The following is a 25486-nucleotide window of genomic DNA, read 5'->3' as shown; positions in this document are numbered from 1 at the left end:
TTTAGGGTTGGAGGTGTTGATGTTTTTTAATTAGCCATTGTTTTCTGGGCAGGTTTTCAGAGAGACTGAGGTCCAGGTGTTTGATTACTCAATTCCAGTGGCTAGGGAAGGGAAAGACTCTTGGACTTTAGAGGTCATCTGCCTCTTAAGGGCCTTCCACAGTTTGCCTGTTCCTGGCTGGTATGGATCGGATCGGTAGCTTGTTGACTTTGCACACAGAGTGAGAGGGTGGCTCTTGGCATTCTTCACTATGAATTCAAGGACTGATGATTTTTTCCTGTTGTGTTTCCATGAATGGACTGTAATTCCAGGGTGGGAGCTTTTCTCATTAGTGACATAGAATTTAACTGTCCCAGAGTAGTTTTGCAAGTTGTGTGTGTGTGTGTGTGTGTGTGTGTGTGTGTGTGTGTGTGTGTGTGTAAGGGTATATTTTGTTTTCTTTCTCTGATTGATTTAGACCTAGCATGTCTTCTGTTTTTTCCCCTTGCTACTTGCCTCTTGCCTATTTTATTTTTCATTCAAGTGCTTACTTGGGAAAGAGAAACAGTGTGGTACCAATACAAATGTATTGTGGCTCATTTCAGGTAGAAAGATGGGGTAACTCCATTTTTGCAAATATGGAAAGTAGGACTTGCGGGTTAAATAACTTGTCCAAGTTACAGAACAAGTGGCAAAATGAGGAAGTATTTTAACTTTGGTTTCCTGGTCCTAGATATGGTACTTTTCCCAAGGTATCATCCAGGAGAATGAATAAAGAACAAGTGTACTAGGGGAAGCAATTGTACCTGGCTAGAATAAAAGTATACTTTTGCCTGTTTTGTTTACTAAAATAAGTTTCTGTTTCCAGGTGGCTTTTTTCAAGCCTGTTTTTCTCAAGTCTTCAAGCGATTTCATTTGACTTTAAGTAAGAGGGTAGCACCGGCATTCTCCATTCTGTGAGTAGAGAGCTGTGGTATGTACTGGTTGGTTAGTACCCGATCTTCCATGGCTCCTCTCCCCAGGCATCACGTCTGAGGGGGTACCAGTTAGGAAGTGGATGGTCTCTGCTCTTCAGATCTCTATGGAAAGGCAGCAGCACAGTTACCAAGAGTTTTCCTTTACTCTTTTCCTTCTTATCCACGTAACTAGCCACCTCCCCTCAAGTAAAATGGGGATCTAAAATAGGGTCTGGAGATTCCACTCTTCACAGAGATCTTCAACTATTACAATGTTGTTTAGGATCTTCTAACCCCAGATTCATTGCTTAACTTTTTTTTTTACATGATTTTGAGAGTAATATATTAGCCTGGAGATACAACTATATTAAGACCATTATTTTGAATATAGTGAAACTGCTTCTTACAAGACCAAAATGACCCCGAGGTCATAAGGTTGATACATCATTTTCCTTTTGTGATTTAAACCAATTTTAACCATATGTTCCAACAAGTTGGGCAAATATTATGAGTCTGATAGCTGTGCTTTGTAGTATGCCATATCTAGAACTGTGAAAATGAATGACAGATAGTTATTCTAGATAGAAACCAATCACATAGCATGATGAATTGGTTTGCAGCATCACAGTGTCTGTTATTTTTTTATTTGATGATCAAAGGCCCTACATTGTCTTCTTCTCTTCTGTCACAGAATGGGTAGGACCTCCATGAACCCCAAATCTTCCATGTCTAAAGCTTGTACTGCCTTGGAGTTGTCTTTCTGGGTGTGAAGGTTTGTGATAGCTTAATTGTAAAGATCTTTTTTTCCTATTTCTTTTCCTCCTTTCTTCTCTCCTCCCTTCCCTTTTAAGTTTCCTCCCTTCCTCCCTCCCACTGGGATTGAAGCGAAGATCTTCACATAAAACTTTTTTGTGAGATAACCAAGCATAGCTGTTTCAGTGATAGTCCTGGGACACTGACTGCCACAATCCATCGAACTGGAAGTCAGAATCCATGCTGTCACTTACAAGGCATTGGCACAGAACACTAAGCACAAATCTTAATTTGCTAATTTTTCATGTTTATTTTTTATTAGGTTACATTAATTCAACTGGGGACTCACTGTGAAATTCCTATAGATGCACATAATGTACCTTGAGCCAGTTCTCCCCTGTTACATGCAGGTTTGAAGTTGAATTTTTCATGTTTGTGAATTAGTTATACATATGATTCAGTATTTGTGGGGTGGTTTTTTTGTTTGTTTGTTTGTTTGTTTGTTTGCTTGTTTTTGCCAGTCCTGGGCTTGAGCTCAGGGCCTGAGCACTGTCCTTGGACTTTCTCAAGGCTAGAGCTCTACCACTTGAGCCTCAGCACCACTTCCAGCTTTTTTCTATGTATATGGTACCAGGAAATCAAACCCGGATCTTCATGCATGCTAGGTAAGCACTCTACAACTAGGCCAAACTCCCAGCTCCCAAGATTTGTGTTTTTAAGTTTTGTTTTTGAAATAGGAAGCTCAATCTTTAGAAGTGCACTTAGCTATAGATATTTTTTAAAAGAACAGTGAAAGTTTAGAATGAGCCCACTTACCTCTTTTCTTCCTAGCTTCTGTGTTCCTTTCACAGAAATTAATCGTCCAGACAGTATTTCTTCCAGGCCTGAATTCCCAGCCATACGGAGAAGACCCCATAAACTGTAAAAAGGTCCATTGGCTTTTATCTTGAATGGACTAGACCCCATAGAACTCAGTTCTGCCTTTTGCTTCATTTGACAGGTTGACCTATGGTATTGATGCTTCCAATAAAATCAAGTCCAAATGCTTTGGTTGACTGCTCCTCTCATTGCTTTGCCCAAGAAGGCCAAGGACACATAAAAGTCTGTCTATCCCATCTTACACTTCCTAGAGGTTGTTAGCCAGTATTGTTATTTTACGGAGTTACTTATTTAGATTCAACTTCTTACAAATGCAAATGATGATATCTGAGTGTTAAAAGAGTGTCTTGAGCCTGGTGCAAGTGACTTACTCCTATAATCCTAGCTACTCAGGAGGCTGAGATCTGAGGATCGAGGTTCAAAGCCAGCCCGGGCACTACAGCGCTGTCAGACTGTTATCTCCAGTTAACCTCTAGAAAACGGGAAGTGGTGCTGTGGCTCAAGGATAGGTTGGTAGCCTTGAGCTGAAGAGTTCAAGGACATCACCCAGGCTCTACCAATTTACTTGAGCCATAGCTCCAGTCCTGGGGCTTGAACTCAGAGCCTGTGCATCGTCCCTGAGCCTCTGAGCTCAAGGCTAGTACTTTACCACTTGAGCCACAGGACCACTTCCAGCTTAGGGATTGAACCTAAGGCTTCTTGCATGCTAGACAAGCACTCTATCACTAGGCCACAGTCCTGGCTCCAGCTCCACTTCCATTGTGTATTAGACCCAGGCTTCAGACCAGCCCATGTTCTTCACTGACTAGCTATGTAAACTTGGGGAGTTACTTAAGCTCTCATCAGTAGCATGGCCGATTATATCACAGGATGGTAAGATTAAGTAAGACTGTAAGATACTGCATCACACAATTTCAATGCTCAGAATCTAATTGTCTGTATTTGTTCCTTTAAAATTTTCTCTTAAATTAATACTAGCTACACCAGTTTCTTTCCTTTTTTTTTTTTTTTTTGGCTGCTCCTGTGGTTTGAACTGTGGGCCTGGAGCTTTTTTTGCTCAGGGCTAGGGCTCTACCGCTTTTAGCCACAGCACCACTTTTGTTTTTCTGGAGGTTAATTAGAGATAAGATTCTTGTGGACTTTGTGCCCAGTCCAGCTTTGAACCATGATCCTTAGATCTCAGACTCCTGAGTATAGGCATGAGTCAACAGTCCTGTTTGGTTAAACCTGTTTCTAGTTTGTAAAACCCATCTCAAAGACATCTGTAGTTAATTGTTAGCTTAACTGATATATTTATATCTACGTTTGATTTTTTTTTTAAATTTTATGTCTATATATCTTTATCTTTTCTGCTATTTTGAGTTCCAGTGCTTCAGGGAGTTGGGAGGCAGGGAAAGAAAAAATGTGTAACAGACTGAAAAGACAGAGCATTCTTCATGCTACACTAAAAATTAGGAGCCATCCAAAAGTTTTGGGCTAGACGGTGAATGCATCAGACTTGTTTCAGTAAGAATACTGAAATGTAAGTTGAAGCAGAAGTCTTCTAGCAGAGCAAGTGTTTGTTGGCTGCTGTTGGAGGACCTTGCAGATGTCAGACAAGTTCATCCTATTAAGCACCTAGGGCATGGCCTGGCTCAGGAGATGAGGTACATAGAAGAAATAGAGAAGAACAAACCCGGCAGGAGACTAGACACCAGATAGTGCGGTATAGACTAAGAAAACTGTCATGTTCATGTGTAGAGATGTCACAGTGCAACCCATCCCCCATTCTACTAATGAATGCTGTTGTTTAAAAAAAAATAAAGTGTCATGTTTAAGTAAGGCAAGATCACTAAGCTGAGCTATTTACTGGAAATTTCAGGGCAGAGGCCAGATGACCTTGAAGAATGGCTTAGTATTTTTGTTTGGGGGGGGGAGCATAAACTGTGAAGGAGGAGTGCAGGTGTTGAGTGCATGGTTTGTGCAAAGAGATGGATTTGGATGGCAGTAGTAGACTGTGCTTGGAATGGAAAATTGCCGTGTCCTGGCCGAACCTGCTGCATATTGTGTGACTCTGAACTCACTGTGCTACATGTTGTTTCCTTTCTTGGAGAGTGAGCCTTTTCAGTACAGAATAATGCCTTAGTATTTGTATTTCACTACAGTAAGAGTGTGTTAGAAATTTCCCAACACATGGTAGATGCTAAAAATAAATAGCTGGACACTTGCTGTTTATGGCAGTTACAGACTATCATGCTGTCTCCTCAAAGCATGGGTCTAAAATAAAATCTAATACCTCTCCCTCCTCACCATTTCATCCTATGTTTATCTTACTCTCTGCTCCCAGAGCACTGAGGCCTTTGCCATCCCATAACTACTCATTTACAAGTCAAGCAGCAGGACCATGCTCACCCGAATCTGGGACCCACACTTCCTTTACTCCTTCCTAACTCCTCACTCATGTTGTGTTTTGTTTTTCATTTTCTTTCTCTTGAATTTTGGAGTGATGGGAGGATCAGTCCTATGCTTAGTGCTTACTCATGTGGCTTTAACCCTTTGTTGACCACATCGGATGCTGGTGTGGAGCTAGCACACTACACTAACCTATTCCCACAGTCATGTAAAACTGAAAGCCAATTTTCGCATGATAGTTCTTATGTTTTGCCTTAATATGAGCTATGAGCTGTTATTTTCCATTTTGGTGAATTTTATTATTTATTTTCTGCCAGGCTTGTACTCAAGGCCTGGGCACTATCCTTGGGCTTTTCTCAAGGCTAGCACTCTACCACTTGAGCCACAGCACCACTTCCAGCTTTTTCTGTGTATATGGTACTGAGGAATCAAACCCAGGGCTTCATACATGCTAGGCATGCACTCTACCACTAGGCCACACTCCAGCCCTATTTAAGTATTTATTTATTTACTAAGGTGTGACTCAGAGCTTCACACTTACTTGGCTTGCTTCTTCCTTGGGCGACCCCACTCTCCTCCTCTTCTAAGGGCTATTCGTGACCCACTACATTGATTTCACACCTTGTAGTTTGAAAATCTGCTCATGACTTCATCTACCTCTTTGGCTTTAAATGTTGCACATGCCCATGTCTTCCCATTTTTCTCCCCGCCCCCATTTCCCCCCTGAGATCCAGTCATGCCAGTTGGTGCTGGAATACATGCACCCAAGCCCACTTACCAGGGCTCATATCCTTGAACAGTTACTATACTTCTGTCTGCCTCATTGTCTTTATTTGAATAGCATGGAGCTGTCAGCTATGCCTGCCTGTGGGAATAGTGTGAGGATTAAATGACTTCAATACTGGTGCTCTGCTAGTGTTCCTGCTGTCGCTTGTCATTTGTTAGTGTCCCTCACATCTGACCCATTAGCAAATTCTGTTGGCTCTGACATCAAAATGTGTCCTTTATTTGACTACCCATCAACACCACATTCATCCATGCAGCCAACATTCCTTACCCAAACTATTAAAAGAGCTTCTTCACTGACTCTGCTTTTGCTCTTGTGCCCCCCTTAGTCCATTTTCCAGCCAGGTGTTTTAGATCTGAGAACTGAAACCAGGACATGTCACACTGCAGCTCCAAACCTTCCAAAGACTTCTAGTAAGGCCTTTCACCAGTAATGATTAAGTAGTACCTTGTGAATAACTGGTATATTCGCAAACTGATTAAGTTGGAGGACAACTTCATTTCCCAAAATATATCAAACACACAGAAAAGCATAACGACGAATGTTACCTTTAAATCTCTAATACAAATTCAACACATATCCCAGTTGGAGCCTCCTGGGCACCTTCCTTGGCTTTTTCCTTGCATTGTTATCTTTGTTTATACACACAACTGGAGAGTTTGTGTGGAAAAATCCCACTGTTAATCCACCATTGTAATCACAAAAATTCAGTCCTCCAAAGTTAGTGGCCTCCTGAGGCTGATTGGCTCCATCTTGGTTAGACCGAAAGCATGGCCTACCTTTCTGGCAGAATGATATTAGCAAGCTTGAACCTTGTACTTTTGCCTGCCTTTTGGAAAGTCGGCCACTTTCCCCAGCAATGCAGGTTTGTTTAGTGAGTTGTTGTAGTTAGAGCACCAAAACAGTACTTAGGATTAAATGTTTGTGTGTTCTTGTCAACCTCACGTGCATTTTTATTTTTGAGGGTAATACTTGGCTTTTTCATTAATACAGAGTTCATTTTTATGGGTATCCTAAAGTAGGATCTAACCCATTAGTTTTCTCCCCAGGAAAATGGTACCACAGTACTCTTCCTCTTAATTATAATTTCATTACAAAAAAAGAGTTTTTTGCTTTTATATATCTTCTTTAGATTTTCCTTAGGTGAATTTGTGATTCATTTCCCAAGCCCTAATGCCACCCAAAGATGGTGGGGTTTCTAGTATTTGGAGAGGTGGGTTGTGAGGAGTATGTAAGGAAATGAGGCTCAAGAGCTTGGGAGATTGACTTTGTTGCATAAAATAAGTAAATGAGTTGAACAAGCATATAAGTATTTACTGAGGATAATGGGAGATAGGTTTCTTACTGAGGAGGGGATTACATAGAAAAATGGGAGTGTGCAGACAGCTCTGAGTCATGTATTGCATTGGAATTGGAGGTATTAGTATGAACTCATGGTTCTTTAACATATACTCTGTATATTAAAACACAGCTACAGGATATGTAGGCATAATTTTCAGTTAGAAGCACTAGGAGTGAAAAATTGTAGCAACTGGGTCATTGTTTCTAAATAATACTTCTCTTAAAGGAAGTGGCCAGTTCCAGAGTCTGGGGGTAGTACCAAAAGAGTTTGAAGCATCTTTGCTTCCAAGGAAATAGGGAAGTTATACAAAGAATGGAACATATCAAAAGCCAGTCTGAAGAGGTTTCCAACTGGTCAGATTTGAAACAATTTGAATGTGGAATTAAATGAATGAGGAGGCAAAGTTCTGCTTATGTGAATGTAGAAAGATTGATTTACAATATAGTTCTGCCATCTGCCACCTGAATTATTGCCTAGGTGTGCACGTCATCTCAGATTTGCTGTAAGCTGCAAGTAGAAGGATTGCAGTTGAGACCTGCCTCAGCAAAAACTACCTTAAAACATCCCAATGTGAAAACTTGCAAAACAGGGTGTGGCTTAAGTGGCAGAGCTCCATTTGACAAGTGTGAAGTAAAAAGAAAAAAAAATACACATGTCACTGTTTGGTGGATATATGAGGGCATCAGTGGATGTTGACTGGGGTAGAGATTTGACAAAGAACCATTGTATGGGCAAAATGTTAGAATTTGTCCAGCAAAATACTTGTTAGAAAAACTGAAATAATAGTATTACAGTAGAGAAATCAGTTATGACATGGGCTTGACTAGTATGATAAATATCAACATGGGTCCCCTCTTGATGCTGTGTGCTAGAAAGAGCATGTCACATATCTGTGTTGCCAGGAAACCTGATATGCCGTGTTTGATAAGGAAACACAGACCCATAACAGGTTGAAGGTCATACTAAAAATGAAGCCATTGTACTGAAAAGACTGAGGCCCTCCTACTGTAGATTGACAGGTACTGGTTAGAGCTGTACATAGACTCCTGGACCAGAAAAAGAGAAGGGCGGGGAGGGGGGGGAGGGAAGGAAGGTAGGAAAGAAAGAAGAAAGGGAAAGAAGGCACTGTTTGTGCTGTTTGATAGAAATCAGATGAAGTATGAGGGTTATCTTGCTGATTTCATAGTGTGGAAACTGGTAAACTGGTTCAGGAGGAGAATACTCTTCTTTTTGGTACTATTAGGAACAGTAAGAACTTCCCATCTTTAGCCTACTCTCAAAAGACCAGATAAATTAGCAAGTGATGTTAAACATTGAATTGGGCAATATTGTTGAAGGGATTATGTGAACACTTTGAGTTGTTCTTGCACTCTTGTACATTTGAAATTATTTCAAAATGCATTTGTTTTTAAGACTATTGTTTTAACTAATCTATGAAGATTTCTTTATGAAACTAGTTCTCTTCATCTAGCTACCCTATGTATTCTAGTTTGTGAGATTTGTTTAGTTTTGAGTTCTTTTGGACCCTTCAGTAAAGTCTTTTTATTACATTGCTTTTTCCCACTTTTGTTGTACATTTAGTCCTTGGTTTTTTCCAACTCTCTTCCCTTATCTCCCACTTTCCCCCTCTTCCCTTCGCTTCCTTTTCCTTTCTCTTTCCTTTTTCTTATCCTTTTCCCCTTTCCCTTTCCCTTTCTGTTTCTTTCTTGTCTGAGACCAGGACTCAAATTCAGCATCTCATGCTTCCACTCATTGGCAGGTGCTGGGGCTCCTGATCCACAACTTTAACCCCTGCATTTAGTCCTTGGAATCTTGATCCACTTTTGTTTTCTTGCCGGTTCTGAAATCAGTGTCTGGGTGTTGTCCCTGAGCTCTTTTTCTTAAAGTTAGCACTTTACGAGTTGAGCCAAAGCTCTACTACTGTCATTCTGGTGGTTAATTGGAGGTTAATGTCTCACAGACTTTCCTGCCTGACCTGGCTTTGAACCTTGCTCCTCAGATCTCCGCCTCCTGAGTAGCCAGGATACAGGCATGAGCCACCAGTACCTGGCTGGTATCTTGACACTTATTTTAAGATTATATTTGAATAATTTATAAAATGAAACATGTTTGCTTACACGAGCACTAATCATTGTCTATGCTCTTTTTGTCTGAAATTTAGAAATATTGTACTCATTAACTATTAAATGAGAAAATTCAGTGATAACTAAAAAATTTCTGAGGCTCAACTGTTAAGCCATGAGGATTTTCCTACCTCCTTTCTTTCTAGACAACTATTGAGTCATCCTGCTTAATAATATGTCATCTGCAGTGACTTGGAATGCTCCTAAGCATAAGCCTTATATTGCTGGATGGCTGTGAGTCCAGATGGGTTCTGTGGTCAGTCCAACAGTCTGTGACACTTCAGAGCAAAGTTGGAGAAGCAGGCACTGATGGAATGCTCCAAGCTCTGAGCTGTTTAGGATTATGTCTGAAAATAGACCTGCCCTCTATAGAGTGGAATTCAGCTGTTCATTGGCACAATTCTGAAAAATAATTTAGATCTAGTGATGTGTGTACACTTTCTTGGCTAGCCATGTTGTCTAGGTACATGTGGTTTTGGTTCCAGATTTCTATCCTATCCTCTCTGTCTCTGTCTCTCTGTCTCTGTCTCTCTGTCTCTGTCTCTGTCTCTGTCTCTCTCTCTCTCTCTCTCTCTCTCTCTCTCTCTCTCTCTCTCTTTTGCGCGCGCGCGCACACACACAGAGTCACCCCCCATCTAGGTTTGTGAGGGCTCCTATGCCTCCTTTTCTTCGACTTGTCAGAGAAAAGTCTTTGGCTTTCCTTAGGGGCAGACTTTATAAAGGATGTCATTTATAAGGGATATAATTTTTAAGTAAGGTTAGTAAAAATTTAAGTGATTATTTTCTACATAAACACTAATGTGAATAGAAAGGAAAAGGGAGAAAGGATAATTTCTCCATCAACATATCCTGTCACTGTAGGTAATCCACAAGTTTTCAGTTTTCCAGAGTTTTTCCTTTGGCAAGAAAACCAAGTTTCTAGATAGATTGAACTATAGTCCAGATATGAGTTTATATGCTGCTCTTTATCTTATAATTAAACATTTCTGTGATGCTAGAGTCTTCACAATTACTTTCAGTGATTTGTGCTATTTCTTACAGTAAATATCCCACAGTTAATTATTTCCAAGTACTCCTTTAAGACGTTTTCTTCTTACAGATATCATTGGAACAATCTGTTGGGTTGAGTTTTTGTTGTTTGGTTGTTATCAATTTATATTCCCAGTGAGTTGTAATAATTTATGCTGCTTTTGTTATTTTTGTCTCTAAGCTTAACCTCCAGGTGGGATTTCATTTATTAAATATTGAAAATTTTAATAGCTACAAATTTGTGCCTTCACTTTTTGCCTGAATATGCATTTGTATTTGGTCATGATCCACCAGGCAAAAGTATGAGACCCTCTATGAAAAATAAAGCAAATAAAACTTGGGAAAGAATTCAAGTGCTAGAATGACTACCTTGCACATGCGAGGCCCTAAATTTTAACCAGTACCATAACCACCACTAAAACCCAGCTTTGTCTGTGAGAGTACAGCATTGTCTTGCTGCTGGTTTGAGGAAGGCCCTACCAGGAATATGGACTGGATCTGGTTATCATTTTCTATCCTACCTGTTTACTACAAATATTTTGCTTATTTAACTTCTCAGTTTCAGTTTACAAAAGGAGTACTAACCCATCTTAGATCACAGTGCTGTCAGTTGAATACATTAACATTTATATAAATCATCTGGTAGGGTGTGTGGCATATGTAAGGCATACAGTAAATAAGCAGTTGCCACTGTTATTTCAGATCTGATTCAAGTGTTGGTCAGCACTTTCAGTTTTCCCTGCTCAGTTTGTGATGTAGAAAATTAAGTTTAAGAATATCAGTTCCAACTTGTACTAGGAAAGAGACTTGGAAGATTTATGTAATTTATTATTTCCCCTACTTGTTCATTAATTGTGATATATATAAAATTAAAGTCTGACATACAGAAATTGTATAATAATTATTATTCCAATAAAACATACCTTAGGTGCTGGCTAAAGTTAAATGCATTTTACTAAGTCTGTCTTCACCAAGAGAGGCAAAGCCAACAGACTTAGTGATTTCAGGAAGACTTGTAGTGAGGGTCACCGTCAGCAGCTCTGGGGACTTTGAGATATATTGGGAAGGCATGTGTGGACCTAGGGATGCTTTAGAGAAGATTATGAGGTCAGAAAGGGCTCTGAGCAGCTTGTTGGAGAGTTTGAGAGGAACAGGAGCTGTTGGGAAGATGTCGAAAGATGTTCAGGCTTGTGCAGCAGCTGCTGCTTGTCAAATGAGCAGGTGAAACAAAGCTTTTCTTTTATTGATGGGCTGGTGGAAGGACAAAGAAGTTCAGGAGGCAAATTAGAAAGATGGACTCTTTCTAATTTCTCAACCTCTGGATGGGGTTGGAGAAGAAAGGGCAAATACAGGAAAGAAGCCAGTATCCTGATTAGGCAACATGTTAAAAACAAACAAAAAAAACCAAATAGAGTGAAAAGTGTACGATTATTTTAAAACTTCTGGTTCACAATGATCATGGTTTCCCTTAAGGATAGGAAATTGGAACAGTCAAGGAAAAAAACAGCTTTTTCTTTGTTGTTGAAAATGAGTTGGTGATGGGGGCCGGGAGTTTGGCCTAGTGGTAGAATGCTTGCCTAGCATGCATGAAGACCCGGGTTCGATTCCTCAGTACCACATACATAGCAAAAAGCCGGAAGTGGTGCTGAGGCTCAAGTGGTAGAGTGCTAGCCTTGAGAAAGTTCAAGGACAGTGCTCAAGCCCCGAGCCCAAGCCCAGGACTGGCAAAAAAAAAGAAAATGTGTTGGTGAGCTCAAATTCCAATACTCCTTCCCACCCCTCCCCCCCAGATGAATTGGGGACTGCCTAAGAATAAGTACACTTTGTTATCTTTATAGAAATATTCCCACCACAAGTGGCACTGTCTAGAGTCATAAAGTACAAAGTGAGTGATCTGTCTTCCTACTTCCAACTAAAGAGGGCCAGAGGCCCTCCCTTCTGTCTCCACACTCATTGAAACCCCTGCTGTCTGGTTAATGAGTGCTGCAGACCCCACCCCATCCATGGTTCAGAAGTAACCTCCTGCCATTTCTACTCTGTCTTTAGTACTCTTCCAGTTTTGAACCTTGGGCATTTCCCCTAGTCTTACTGTACATTTATTTTGTCTTGACATTTCTAGGTGTTTTGTTGTGGGAAAATTTTTAGTCCCTGCTCTATGCCATATTGCATGAAATAGAAAGTCCCTTATTCCCCAAGTGATAATAGGAAATGCTAGGAATGAGAGAAGAACTTGATCAGTCAGGGATCAGTAGAAAACAGATGGCACATCCAGACATGTAGCTTGAGGATCATTTAACTGTAGTGTTTAGAGTTCATTCAGGAAAAGAAAAACTCCCCTTTCCAAGTATGAAGGGCTTTTGGGGAAAGTGGGTTCTGGGGTTTGAACTCAGGGCCTGGATGCTCTCCCTGAGATTTTTTTACTCAAGGTTAGTGCTCTACCACTTGAGCCACAGTTCCACTTGTGGCTTTTTTTTTAAGCTGGGGTGGGAGGAGGTGGGGGTTGGTAGTGGTAGTTAATTGGAGATAAAAGTCTCTGGGACTTTCCTGTCAGGGTTGACTTTGAACCTCAGTCTTGTAATCTCAGCCTCCTGAGTAGATAGGATTACAGACACAAGCCACCAGTGCTGGGCTATGAAGGTGTTTTTTGTTTTGTTTTGTTTTTTAATTATTTATTTATTTATTTTATTTTGGTCAGTTGTGGGACTGCGCATTGTCCAGCCCAGAGCTCCTTGAGCTCTTCAGCTCAAGGCTGCTGCTGCCTTACATCTTGAGCCACAGCACCACTTCCTGTGTTCTAGTGGTTAACTGGAGATAAGAGTCTCATGGACTTGATTGCCTGGGCTGGCTTTGAATTGCGATCCTCAGATCTCAGCCTCCTGAGTAGCTATGAAGGGCTTTGATTGATATAGGAATAGTCAGGCCATCCCTAGAAGAAAATGGAGTTAAGGAGTTAGGCAAGCTGCACTAGACTAGTGGCAGAAATGGTAGAGAGCCACTATGAGTCATATTTGCTGCAGCTGCTTCTCAGGAGAATTGGTCTCTTTTGTCTTCCAATTCTATCTTGTAGGTCTAATGCTGATTGGATAAAGCAGAAGATTAATAAAAGGGTTGTATGCCAAACATGAGCAAGGACTGGAGAATGACTGGAAAAGTAGTTGTCTGGCATGGCAATCACAGGGAGTTACTACCTTTATGGCCTGAAGGGCAGGAGGTACTAGGAGTTCCTGGAACACAGAAGTGACTGAATAATTGAGTTTGCCACAGAGCTGCTGCCATTGGTAGAAAGCACTGCCAGCCTCTGTAAGGGTAGGATCCAGAAGAGTAAATCTTTATCTTCAAACTGGTCCAGAAGCCAGAGGTGGTGGGAACAGTTAATAGTCTAGCATTACACCTCCCAGGGCATACTGGAGTTTAGAGTTAGGTGAGGAGTGGGCCTGGGGGTCAGAGACTGTCCCACACAGGAATATAACCAAAAGCCTATAGATGGCTAGTACCTTGGGGTTTGACCTTTTTGTTGTTGTTCTTATTGGTTTTTTTGTTTGTTTGATGGGTCATGGGGCTTGAACTAGGCCTGGGTGCTGTCCCTGAGCTCTTCAGCTCAAGGCTCCCACCCTACCCTTGAGCCAGGGCCCACTTCCCATTTTCTAGAGGTTAATTGGAGATAAGAGTGTCAGGTCCTGGGACCGGGAGTTTGGCCTCGTGGTAGAGTGCTTGCCTAGCATGCACAAAGACCTGGGTTCGATTCCTCTGTACCACATACATAGAAAAAAGTTGGAAGTGGTGCTGTGGCTCAAGTGGTAGAGCACCAGTCTTGAGAAAAAGTCCAAGGATGTTGCTCAGTCCCTGAGTTCAAGCCCCATGACTGGCAAAAAAAAAAAAGTGTCAGGTCCTTTTGTGCCTGGGCTAGCTTTGAACCTTGATCCTCACATTTCAGCCTCCTGAGTAGCTAGGATTACAGGTGGGAGACACCTGTGCCTGGCTTGATCGTTTATTTGGATAATGCTGTGGTTTGAACTGAGGGCCTCACACTTGCTCTAGGAATGAGATACACCCCATAATTTACCTTCTGGGATTACAAATGTGTACTAGCACATCCTGCCTAAAGTATGGAAGGTCTGCTGCAAAGAAAAGATACAAGCATTTAGGAAGATGAGGAATTTCCTTTGTGGATGTTTTGTTTGTTCTCCCACCTCCCAGGTTCTAGATCTGAACTCAGATCCTCATGCTGTAAACAGGCTAGCCACCACTGGAGTCACACCTCAGCCCCTTCAGAAAAGCTTTCTTGAAGATAATTTGAATAACTTAGAGGAGAACATGTGACTGCCAAGGACTGAAAAGGTTAATGTTGGTTTTCTGTAAGGTGGCAAAGTCCTCAACCAAGAAGTTAAGGAATGAAGACAGCAGCTAGAATGTGTAGGTACAAAGTTCTGGTCTTCATAGCCATGTGAGAAAATGAGAAAAAAAAAAAGGAGGAGGGAAGTGAATTGGTAAATATCTTTCTTCAGTATCTATGAAAATTCCTTTATAGGTGACTGACTTCTTTGGGATATCAAAATTTTCCTTACTATACTTTGATTTTCTGTCCTTAGGATTAAATCCAGGGCCTTAGGCATACTAGGCCCACCTCTTGAGCCACACTCTAGGTCATTTGCTTGTATTTTGTCCAGGCTAACTTCAAATTCCCAGTCCCCATGCCTTCTGCCTCTTGAGTAGCTGGAATTCTAGGCTTACTCCATGTCCAGTTTTGTTTAGTACATGTAGTAATTCAAACAGGAAGTTTGGGCATTTGTCATTAATCACAATGTTCTAAGCTGATTGCATTAACACTTTTTTTTTTGCCAGTCCTGGGCTTGAGCTCAGGGCCTGAGCACTGTCCTTGGACTTTCTCAAGGCTAGAGCTCTACCACTTGAGCCTCAGCACCACTTCCGGCTTTTTTCTATGTATGTGGTACCGAGGAATCGAACCCGGGTCTTCGTGCATGCTAGGCAAGCACTCTACCACTAGGCCAAACTCCCGGCCCCTTGCATTAACACTTTTAAGGAATCATGGCTACTTGTGAGATAGAGTAGAATGGTAATGGTGCTAGGCGAGCTTAGGCAAAAATAATAAAAGTAAATCTGAAGTCTTAGCAACTAGCCATAGCATGTCTGCAGTCCCAGCTTCACAGGAGGTATAAGTAGGAATATCACAGTTCAAGGCTAGTTCAGTCAAAAAATATAAAGGCCTGGTCTAAAAATAAAATCAATGGAGGTCTGGGGACATGGCTCATTATAGAGCTTCTACCTAGTTCAAGCCCCTGTAGGTCATGTAAGTAAATAATGATAGAACACTGTTGGGACGGGCTGGGAGTTTGGCCAAGTGGTTAAAGTGCTTGCCTGGCATGCACGAAGACCCGGGTTCGATTCCTTGGTACCACATACATACAAAAAATAAAAAGCCAGAAGTGGTGCTGAGGCTCGAGTGGTAGAGCTCTAGCCTTGAGAAAGTCCAAGGACAGTGCTCAGGCCCTGAGCTCAAGCCCAGGACTGGCAAAAAAAAAAAAAAAAAGAACACTGTTGGGAGGATCTCTATTATTATCTGACTTTATATGCTGTAGTAAAATTTCGAGTACTTCAATGTTTTGTTTTGTTTTCTTTGTGCCAGTCCTGAGGCTTGAGCTCAGGGCCTGAGCACTGTTCTTGGGCTTTCTCAAGACTAGAGCTCTACCTCTTGAGCCCCAGCACCACTTAGGCTTTTTTCTATGTATGTGGTACGGAGGAATCTAACCAAGGGCTTCACAAGCACTCTACCACAAGGCCAATCTCCTGGCCCAGGACTTCGTGTTTATGTTTCTTACAGCTGGCATGTTTGATTTCCTAGTTGCTTTACTTGGAACTCTAAAAAAGATAAACTTGCAACCACTTTCTGGTGCTTATGCTTCCACAGGAATTGCTGGCTATAGATTTGTATTCTTCAAGCATGCAACTTAATTATAGGAAGAAAGGCATGCTGTAGGACAGAATGTAGAGAGTGGCTGGGAGAGCCCTGCTGAGGAACTGATTTCTCTGTGTAGAGATATTAGATTTCTCAGCCAGGGAGTCAGGCCTATTGCTGATGTCTAAAGTGGTCTTAGCTCAGAGTCTCCTATTTAGGAAAAACAGAGCAGGGCATCTTCAGAAACCTGGTTTTATTTATAGAAGTTAATTAAACTACATGTAAAATATTTATAGAAATCAACTCTCAAGACAGCTTTTCCGCCTTTCAGGCTGCTAAGTTTTTTGTTTCAGGTTAGCCCCTATCAGCCTTCTTTTATCATCTGACGAAGCCCAGTGGCACTTAAGAACTAGAATGGAAGCATGCTGTAACCAGAAACGCACACATGAACAGTTGACGGTTCTGAAATGATAGAAGAGGTAGAGACAGCTGGAACAGCACTGGAGATCCTGCAGGAGGCCAGCACAGCACTTACTGTGTCAGCAACCACCTACTTTCAAGGCCAACTTCTGGCAGGACAAGCAGCATCTGTTAACAGCCTTGTGGAATAGTATCGGGGAAGTGTAGCATGAAGAAAGCGATCTGGCAACTGGCTGGTACCTGCCAGATACCAGCCCTTGGCCCTGACTCTCAGGGAGCTCAGTAAACTTCATGCCTCAGTTTCCTCATCTGTAAAATGAGTATGCTTGTCTTGCTAGGATTAAACAAGTTAGTGCATGTAAATGCTGGAAGTGTTAAGCATTATAATAAACACTTAAATGGCCATTATCTGTTGGCAGATTCATTGGAACAGAGAAAGCAGTCTGTCAGTGTTAGAATCAGATGATAAGCAATTTTTTTTAGATGTTTTGTTTTAATGCCAGTACTGGAGGTTTAAGCTCAGCACCTTGTGCTCTCTCTGACTTTTTCAGCTCATAGTTGGTATTCTATAACTTGAGCCACAGCTTCATTTCCAGTTTTTTGCTGGTTAATTGGAGATAAGAGTCTCACAGCTTTTGCTTTGAATTGTGATCCTTGGAGCTCAGCCTTCTAAATAGCTAAGATTATAGGAGTGAGCCACCCATTCCGAGCTAGATGTGAATATTTTTTATGTGTCAGTGTTTACAAGATGGCTTTGAGTCATGACTCTGCTTTTGTACAATCAGAATTTTAAAGAACAAAGCCCTGTCTGGCTATTTTAGATATTTCAGAAGTGGGTCAGGCTTTCAGAAGTTGTGATCTGTATTTACTTCTGAAGTTTTCCTCACAGGTTTTATGTAGTTCCAAATTAAGTTGGGTTTTCCCTTAGGTCAGGACCCCTAGGATTTTACAGGTACCTTATCAGCATCCTCTAGCTCTGTTTTAAGATGAAACATATTCTATTTTCTCAGTCTAAACTTGCTTCTCGCACCCCACAGTATTATCTCTGAATATATGACTTCTAGCCTCATTCTGAGACTTAGTTTTTGTATCATCTAATCATTCAGCAGACTGCTGTTTGAGTGTTAAGATTATAGCTAGGATTGGAAGGTCCTTACCTTTTATGAAGTTTGTAGTTTAGTCTCTAGAGAGAAATAGTAAACAAATAGCCTAGAAAGTCTAAGGAAGACCTTATATTAGGTGATGTTTGCCCAGGGACTGGCAAGGTGGCCCTATGCATGGCAAGGGCAGAGCGTGACAGGGAGAACAGAGTTCCTGTGCGCAAGTGTGGGTGGGCCTAGCCAAGGAGCAAATAGGAGCAAGTAGGGGTTGCTGATTTCTATGGGCAGCTCCATTTTAACCTCTTTTTAGAGGGTTTTCTTAGTCATCCTAAGTTATCCTAATTGTCTTAGAACCTGTCTAGATTGTGTGTTCCATAACTTCTTAAACAATTGGTTTTTAAAGCCATTTGGAGTTGTTTGATCTTGTCTTATTTATGTCTGACTGAAAAGAGGAGATAAGTCAAGGCAAAAGAAAAAAATAAAACCACATCTCAGTTAACTGAAGATGATGATATATTAGCAAAGGCAGTACAAAATGATGGCCTAGTACGATAACTGAAAAGAGTTGGGTCTTGGATTTGATATTTGTGTCACCTGTTTGTTCACTGTCCCCGAAGCTCCTTCATTCATAGGGATAGCAATAATAACTAGGTTAACAAAAGAAATGCCACAAGGTTAGAGGGGCTGAAACTTCTTGAAGATTTCTAAAAAAAGTGAAAGAGTATTCACTGTTACTTCCGTACCTGGAGTGCCTTGTACACTTCAAGAAGAGGCGGGCCCAGAGTTAATGTAGATGGCTGCAGCATAAAGAATCCATACAGTGGTAGAGGTTGAACATCTGATATCACTTGGCACCACAGGTAATTGGCAAATACAGTTACCCAGCAGCAGTGTGTGTTTAGACCTTAAGTCATTGGCTTCAGTTTCTGTTTCAGTCTGGGATAAGTTGGGAGGAGATGGGTAGCAGTCCTGGGTGACACCTTGCCCTACTGGGGCTCTCAGTTTGATGGTCAGTCTAAATACTTACGAATGCAAAGAGGGGAGTCCTTTCCACCCTTCCCCTGCCATAACTGGGAAGCTCACTTTAAATTTGTTTTTAGTGGGGTGTGGTGGTAAATGCCTGTCATCCCAACATTCAGGCAGGAGAATGAAGAGTTCAAGATCAGCCTGGGCAAACATCCCCCTCCAAAAAAAAGTTTTGTTTTATTTTTTCTTTGACAGTTATATCTAATACTACATTACTTAAGAAGTATAGTGAATTTGTACATTTTGGGGGCATTTTTAAAATTCTGTCAGATTCCTCCATTCTAAAATGCTCATTTGCATTATCAGAAATGGATAGAATAAGAAAGAACATGAAATTCAAATCCGTCAGCTTCATGTGGGCTGAATTGTCTTAGGTTTGATTTTGTTTGTGCCAAGGTGGTGTGTGGCTCATGCATTTTCTCCTCTTCCTTCTCCAGGAGGGTTGTTGGCCTGCCGCTGTGCTGCTGAGCAGCATGCAGTCCTTCCGGGAGCAAAGCAGTTACCACGGAAACCAGCAGAGCTACCCACAGGAGGTACATGGCTCATCCCGTGTAGAAGAGTTTAGCCCTCGGCAGGCCCAGATGTTCCAGAATTTTGGGAGTGCAGGTGGTGGTAGTGGTGGCGGTGGCAGTGGCAGTGGTGGTGGACGACGGACAGTGGCTGCAGCAGCAGCAGCAGCAATGGCTAGTGAGACTTCTGGCCATCAAGGCTATCAGGGTTTCAGAAAAGAGGCTGGAGATTTTTACTACATGGCAGGCAACAAAGACCCTGTGGCAGCAGGAACACCACAGCCGCCTCAGCGAAGGCCTTCTGGGCCTGTGCAGAGCTACGGACCCCCCCAGGGGAGCAGCTTTGGCAATCAGTATGGGAGTGAGGGTCATGTGGGCCAGTTTCAAGCACAGCATTCTGCCCTTGGTGGTGTGTCTCATTATCAACAAGATTATACAGGGCCTTTCTCCCCGGGCAGTGCTCAGTACCAACAGCAGGCATCTAGCCAGCAGCAGCAGCAGCAGCAGCAGCAACAGCAACAGCAGCAGCAGCAGCAAGTACAGCAATTACGACAGCAGCTTTACCAGTCCCATCAGCCTCTGCCACAGGCTACTGGCCAACCAGCCTCTGGCTCATCCCATCTGCAGCCAATGCAGCGGCCCTCAACTCTGCCGTCCTCTGCTGCTGGTTACCAGTTAAGAGTGGGTCAGTTTGGCCAACATTACCAGTCTTCTGCTTCCTCCTCCTCCTCCTCCTTTCCTTCACCACAGCGTTTCAGCCAGTCCGGGCAGAGCTATGATGGCAGTTACAGCGTGAATGCTGGATCCCAGTACGAAGGGCATAATGTGGGTTCTAATGCCCAGGCTTATGGGACGCAATCAAATTATAGCTATCAGCCTCAATCTATGAAAAATTTTGAGCAGGCCAAGATTCCACAAGGGACCCAGCAGGGGCAGCAGACACAACCACAGCCTCAGCAGCCACAGCAGCCGCAGCAGCAGCAGCAGCAACAGCAGCAGCAACAGCAGCAGCAACAGCAGCAGCAGCAGCAGCCCCCGCAGCAGCAGCCACCACATCCCCCTCAGCACGTGATGCAGTACACTAACACTGCCACTAAGTTGCCCCTGCAGAGCCCGGTGGGGCAGTACAACCAGCCTGAGGTTCCTGTGAGGTCCCCCATGCAGTTTCATCAGAACTTTAGCCCCATATCAAACCCTTCTCCAGCTGCCTCTGTGGTTCAGTCTCCCAGCTGTAGCTCTACCCCTTCTCCTCTTATGCAGAGTGGGGATAATCTCCAGTGTGGGCAAGGCAGTGTGCCCATGGGCTCCAGGAACCGGATTTTACAGTTAATGCCTCAACTCAGTCCTACACCATCAATGATGCCCAGTCCTAATTCACATCCTGCAAGCTTCAAAGGGTTTGGACTAGAAGGGGCACCAGAAAAGAGGCTGACAGATCCTGGGTTGAGTAGTTTGAGTGCTCTGAGTACTCAAGTGGCCAATCTTCCTAACACTGTCCAGCACATGTTACTTTCTGATGCCCTGACCCCTCAGAAGAAGACCTCCAAGAGGCCTTCGTCCTCCTCTAAGAAGGCAGACAGCTGTACAAACTCAGAAGGCTCCTCACAGCCTGAAGAACAACTAAAGTCCCCTATGGCAGAATCATTAGATGGAGGCTGCTCTAGCAGTTCAGAGGATCCAGGGGAGAGAGTGAGGCAACTAAGTGGTCAGAGCACCAGCTCTGACACCACCTACAAGGGTGGGGCCTCAGAGAAAGCGGGCTCCTCTCCAGCACAAGGTGCTCAGAATGAACCCCCCAGACTCAATGCCAGTCCTGCAGCCAGAGAAGAGGCTACCTCACCAGGCGCTAAAGACACCCCACTGTCTCCTGATGGAAGCTCAAAAGTCAACGAGAAGACAGTTGGGGTAATAGTCTCCCGGGAAGCCATGACAGGCCGTGTGGAAAAGCCTGGTGGACAAGATAAAGGCTCCCAAGAGGATGATCCTCCTGTTGCTCAGAGGCCACCCAGCAACAGTGGGGCAAAGGAAGCTACACACACATCACTTCCTCAGCCAGAGCCTTCAGGAGGAGGGAACAAAGGAAACAAGAATGGTGATAATAGCTCCAGCCACAACGGAGAGGGAAATGGTCAGAGTAGTCACTCTGGAGCAGGTCCTGGGTTCACAGGCAGGACTGAGCCTAACAAGTCTCCTGGAAGCCTGCGCTACAGTTACAAAGAGAGTTTTGGGTCAGGTATGCCACGAAATGTTAGTGGCTTTCCTCAGTATCCTACAGGACAGGAAAAGGGGGATTTCACTGGCCATGGGGAGCGCAAGGGCAGAAATGAGAAATTCCCTAGCCTCCTCCAGGAAGTGCTTCAGGGTTACCACCACCATCCGGACAGGAGGTATTCTAGGGGTGCTCAGGAGCATCAGGGTATGGCTGGTGGCCTGGAAGGAAGCACAAGACCTAACATCTTAGTCAGTCAGACCAATGAATTAGCCAGCAGGGGCCTTCTGAATAAAAGCATTGGATCCCTGTTAGAAAATCCCCACTGGGGTCCCTGGGAAAGGAAATCAAGCAGCACAGCTCCTGAAATGAAACAGATCAATTTGGCTGACTACCCAATTCCCAGAAAGTTTGAGATAGAACCTTCCTCATCCGCCCATGAGCCTGGTGGTTCCCTCTCTGAAAGGAGATCAGTGATCTGTGATATTTCACCACTAAGACAAATTGTCAGGGACCCAGGAGCTCACTCCCTGGGACACATGGGTGCTGATTCCAGAATTGGGAGGAATGAACGTCTCAACCCAAGTTTAAGTCAGTCGGTCATTCTTCCAGGTGGATTGGTATCCATGGAAACAAAGCTGAAATCCCAGAGTGGGCAGATAAAAGAAGAAGACTTTGAGCAGTCCAAATCCCAAGCTAGTTACAACAAGAAATCTGGGGACCACTGCCATCCTGCTAGCATAAAGCATGAGTCTTACCGTGGCAATGCCAGCCCTGGGGCAGCAACCCACGATTCCCTCTCAGACTATGGCCCACAAGACAGCAGACCTGCGCCAATGCGGCGAGTCCCTGGCAGAGTTGGTAGTCGGGAGGCAATGAGGGGACGGTCCCCTTCTCAGTATCATGACTTTGCAGAAAAATTAAAGATGTCTCCTGGTAGGAGCAGAGGCCCAGGAGGAGACCCTCATCATATGAATCCACACATGACCTTTGCAGAGAGGGCCAATAGGAGCTCTTTACATGTTCCCTTTTCTGCCAACACAGAAAGCCTGGCCTCTGCTTACCACACAAACACTCGAGCTCATGCTTATGGAGACCCTAATGCCGGATTGAATTCCCAGCTTCACTATAAGAGACAGATGTACCAACAGCAACAAGAGGAGTATAAAGACTGGAGCAGCAGTTCTGCTCAGGGGGTGATTGCTGCTGCACAGCACCGGCAGGATGGGCCAAGGAAGAGCCCACGGCAGCAGCAGTTTCTTGACCGAGTCCGTAGCCCTCTGAAAAATGACAAAGACGGTATGATGTACGGCCCACCGGTCGGGACTTACCATGACTCCAGCGTTCAAGAATCTGCACGCTGCCTTATGTCTAGTGATGGTCTGCCTTCCAAAGGCTCCCAGAAGTTGCAGCAGGAATCTTGTTGGGATCTTTCTCGGCAGACTTCTGCCAAAAGTAGTGGTCCTTCAGGAATGTCCAATCAGAAGAGGTACGGGCCACCACATGAGACAGATGGACATGGGCTAGCTGAGTCGACACAGTCATCCAAGCCTAGTAATGTAATGCTAAGACTTCCAGGCCAAGAAGATCATTCTTCTCAGAACCCCTTAATCATGCGGAGGCGTGTCCGTTCTTTTATCTCTCCCATCCCCAGTAAGAGACAGTCACATGATATAAAGAACAGTAATACTGAAGATAAAGGTCGACTCCTTCACCCAGCAAAAGAAGGTGTCGATAAGGCATTTAGTTCCTATGCTCATCTTGCTCACAGTCAGGATATCAAGTCTCTCCCTAGGAGGGATTCCTCCAGGGACCTCCCAAACCCAGATAATAGAAACTGCCCTGCTGTTACCCTTACAAGCCCTGCTAAGACCAAAATACTGCCCCCACGGAAAGGACGGGGACTGAAATTGGAAGCTATAGTTCAGAAGATCACATCCCCAAATATTAGGAGGAGTGCATCCTCAAACAGTGCAGAGGCCGGGGCAGACGCAGTCACTCTAGATGACATCCTGTCTTTGAAGAGTGGTCCTCCAGAGGGTGGGGCTGTGGCTGCAGCTGCTCCAGAAGCTGAGGTGGAGAAGAGAAAAGGTGAAGTGGTATCTGATCTGGTCAGTGCAACCAGCCAGGAGTCCAACATCGAAAAGCCTCTTCCTAGGTCTTCTGAAGAGTGGCGTGGCAGTGGGGATGACAAAGTAAAGGTTGAGACGCACCCAGAAACTGTGCCTACCGGGAAGGAACCCCCTGGTGCCATGGCACCCACGACCTCACAGAAGCCTGGCAGTAACCAAGGGAGACCAGATGGTTCCCTGGGTGGAACAGCACCTTTAGTTTTTCCTGACTCAAAGAATTTAACTCCAGCAGGCACATTGGCCCCTGAATCAAACCCCAAGACTGAAGAGAAGGAAATAGATACAGTCATGATTTCACCCAAGCAAGAGAGCTTCCCTCCAAAGGGGTATTTCCCATCAGGAAAGAAGAAGGGGAGACCCATCGGTAGTGTGAATAAGCAAAAGAAACAACAGCAGCCACCCCCTCCACCTCCTCAGCCCCCTCAAATACCAGAAGGTTCTACTGATGGAGAGCCAAAGCCGAAAAAACAGAGGCAGAGGCGGGAGAGAAGGAAGCCTGGGACCCAGCCAAGGAAACGAAAAACCAAGCAAGCAGTTCCCATAGTAGAGCCCCAAGAGCCCGAGATCAAGCTAAAATACGCCACCCAGCCACTGGATAAAACTGATGCCAAGAACAAGTCTTTTTTCCCTTATATTCATGTGGTGAATAAATGTGAACTTGGATCCGTTTGTACAATCATCAATGCTGAAGAAGAGGAACAGACCAAATTGGTGAGGGGCCGGAAGGGTCAGAGGTCCCTGACCCCTCCCCCCAGCAGCACGGAAAGCAAGGCACTCCCAGCTTCATCCTTTATGCTACAGGGGCCTGTGGTGACAGAATCCTCTGTTATGGGACACCTGGTTTGCTGTCTGTGTGGCAAATGGGCCAGTTACCGGAACATGGGTGACCTCTTTGGACCCTTTTATCCCCAAGATTATGCAGCCACGCTCCCGAAGAATCCTCCTCCTAAGAGGGCCATGGAGATGCAGAGCAAGGTCAAAGTTCGGCACAAAAGTGCTTCCAATGGCTCCAAGACGGACACTGAGGAGGAGGAGGAGCAGCAACAGCAGAAGGAGCAGAGGAGCCTGGCAGCACATCCCAGGTTCAAGCGGCGCCACCGCTCAGAGGACTGTGGAGGAGGCCCTCGGTCCCTGTCCAGGGGGCTCCCTTGTAAAAAAGCAGCCACCGAGGGCAACAGTGAAAAGACTGTTTTGGACGGAAAACCCTCTGTGCCCACCACTTCAGAAGGTGTCCCTGAGCTGGAGTTACAAATCCCTGAACTACCTCTTGACAGCAATGAATTTTGGGTCCACGAGGGTTGTATTCTCTGGGCCAATGGAATCTACCTGGTCTGCGGCAGACTCTACGGTCTGCAGGAAGCGCTGGAAATAGCCAGAGAGATGGTGAGTAAGAGAAATCCCTTAGTAGCTTGAGATTTTTTTTGTTACCTTTGTTTGGTTCTATTTCTTTTCCCTTAGTTTTTATTCTTAAATATCACCCACTTCTAGGCCAAAATAATGAAGCAAGTTGTTTGGAAGCCTTAACTTTTGTATTTGGCAGTCACGTGTCCATAAGGTTGCAAAGTTGTCATACCAGTGATGTTTCAGAAAACCAGTTTCCACCTTTCCTTAGCCTGGATTCTTGCTTCTAGAACATCCATTTTCATTAATGAGTGCAGCTTTTAGAAGTTAGTGCCTCTGCTAGTTTCTTTGGCTTCTGTATAATAATCTGCCATTTGTTATTTATTTTAAAAATCATTCATCAGGGGCCGGGAGTTTGGCCTAGTGGTTAAAGTGCTTGCCTAGCATGCATGAAGACCCGGGTTCGATTCCTCGGCACCACATACAGAGAAAAAAGCCGGAAGTGGTGCTGAGGCTCAAGTGGTAGAGCTCTAGCCTTGAGAAAGTCCAAGGACAGTGCTCAGGCCCTGAGCTCAAGCCCAGGACTGGCAAAAAAA

The 25486-nt window shown here is 43.9% G+C and overlaps 1 protein-coding gene across 3 annotated transcripts in view; it reads left to right on the top strand.

The window, feature by feature from the left end:
* Positions 1 to 19109: 19109 nt before the first annotated feature.
* The window catches only part of Tcf20 (transcription factor 20), a 48914-nt gene continuing 42537 nt past the window's right edge, over positions 19110 to 25486 (top strand). For 2 of the 3 annotated variants that reach the window (XM_090328842.1, XM_090328840.1), the window contains exon 1: positions 19110 to 24932. In XM_090328842.1, the coding sequence (XP_090184968.1) occupies positions 19110 to 24932 (5823 nt within the window). The remainder of the gene's footprint in view (positions 24933 to 25486) is intronic. The other variant, XM_090328841.1, reaches the window with a different exon arrangement.

This window comes from Megascapheus bottae, chromosome 2 (genome assembly GCF_031878675.1).
Source record: "Megascapheus bottae isolate mThoBot1 chromosome 2, mThoBot2.hap1, whole genome shotgun sequence".
NCBI lineage: Eukaryota > Metazoa > Chordata > Mammalia > Rodentia > Geomyidae > Megascapheus > Megascapheus bottae.
Note: the sequence above shows the minus strand (reverse complement) of the source record. Positions and strands in the feature narration are given on the sequence as shown.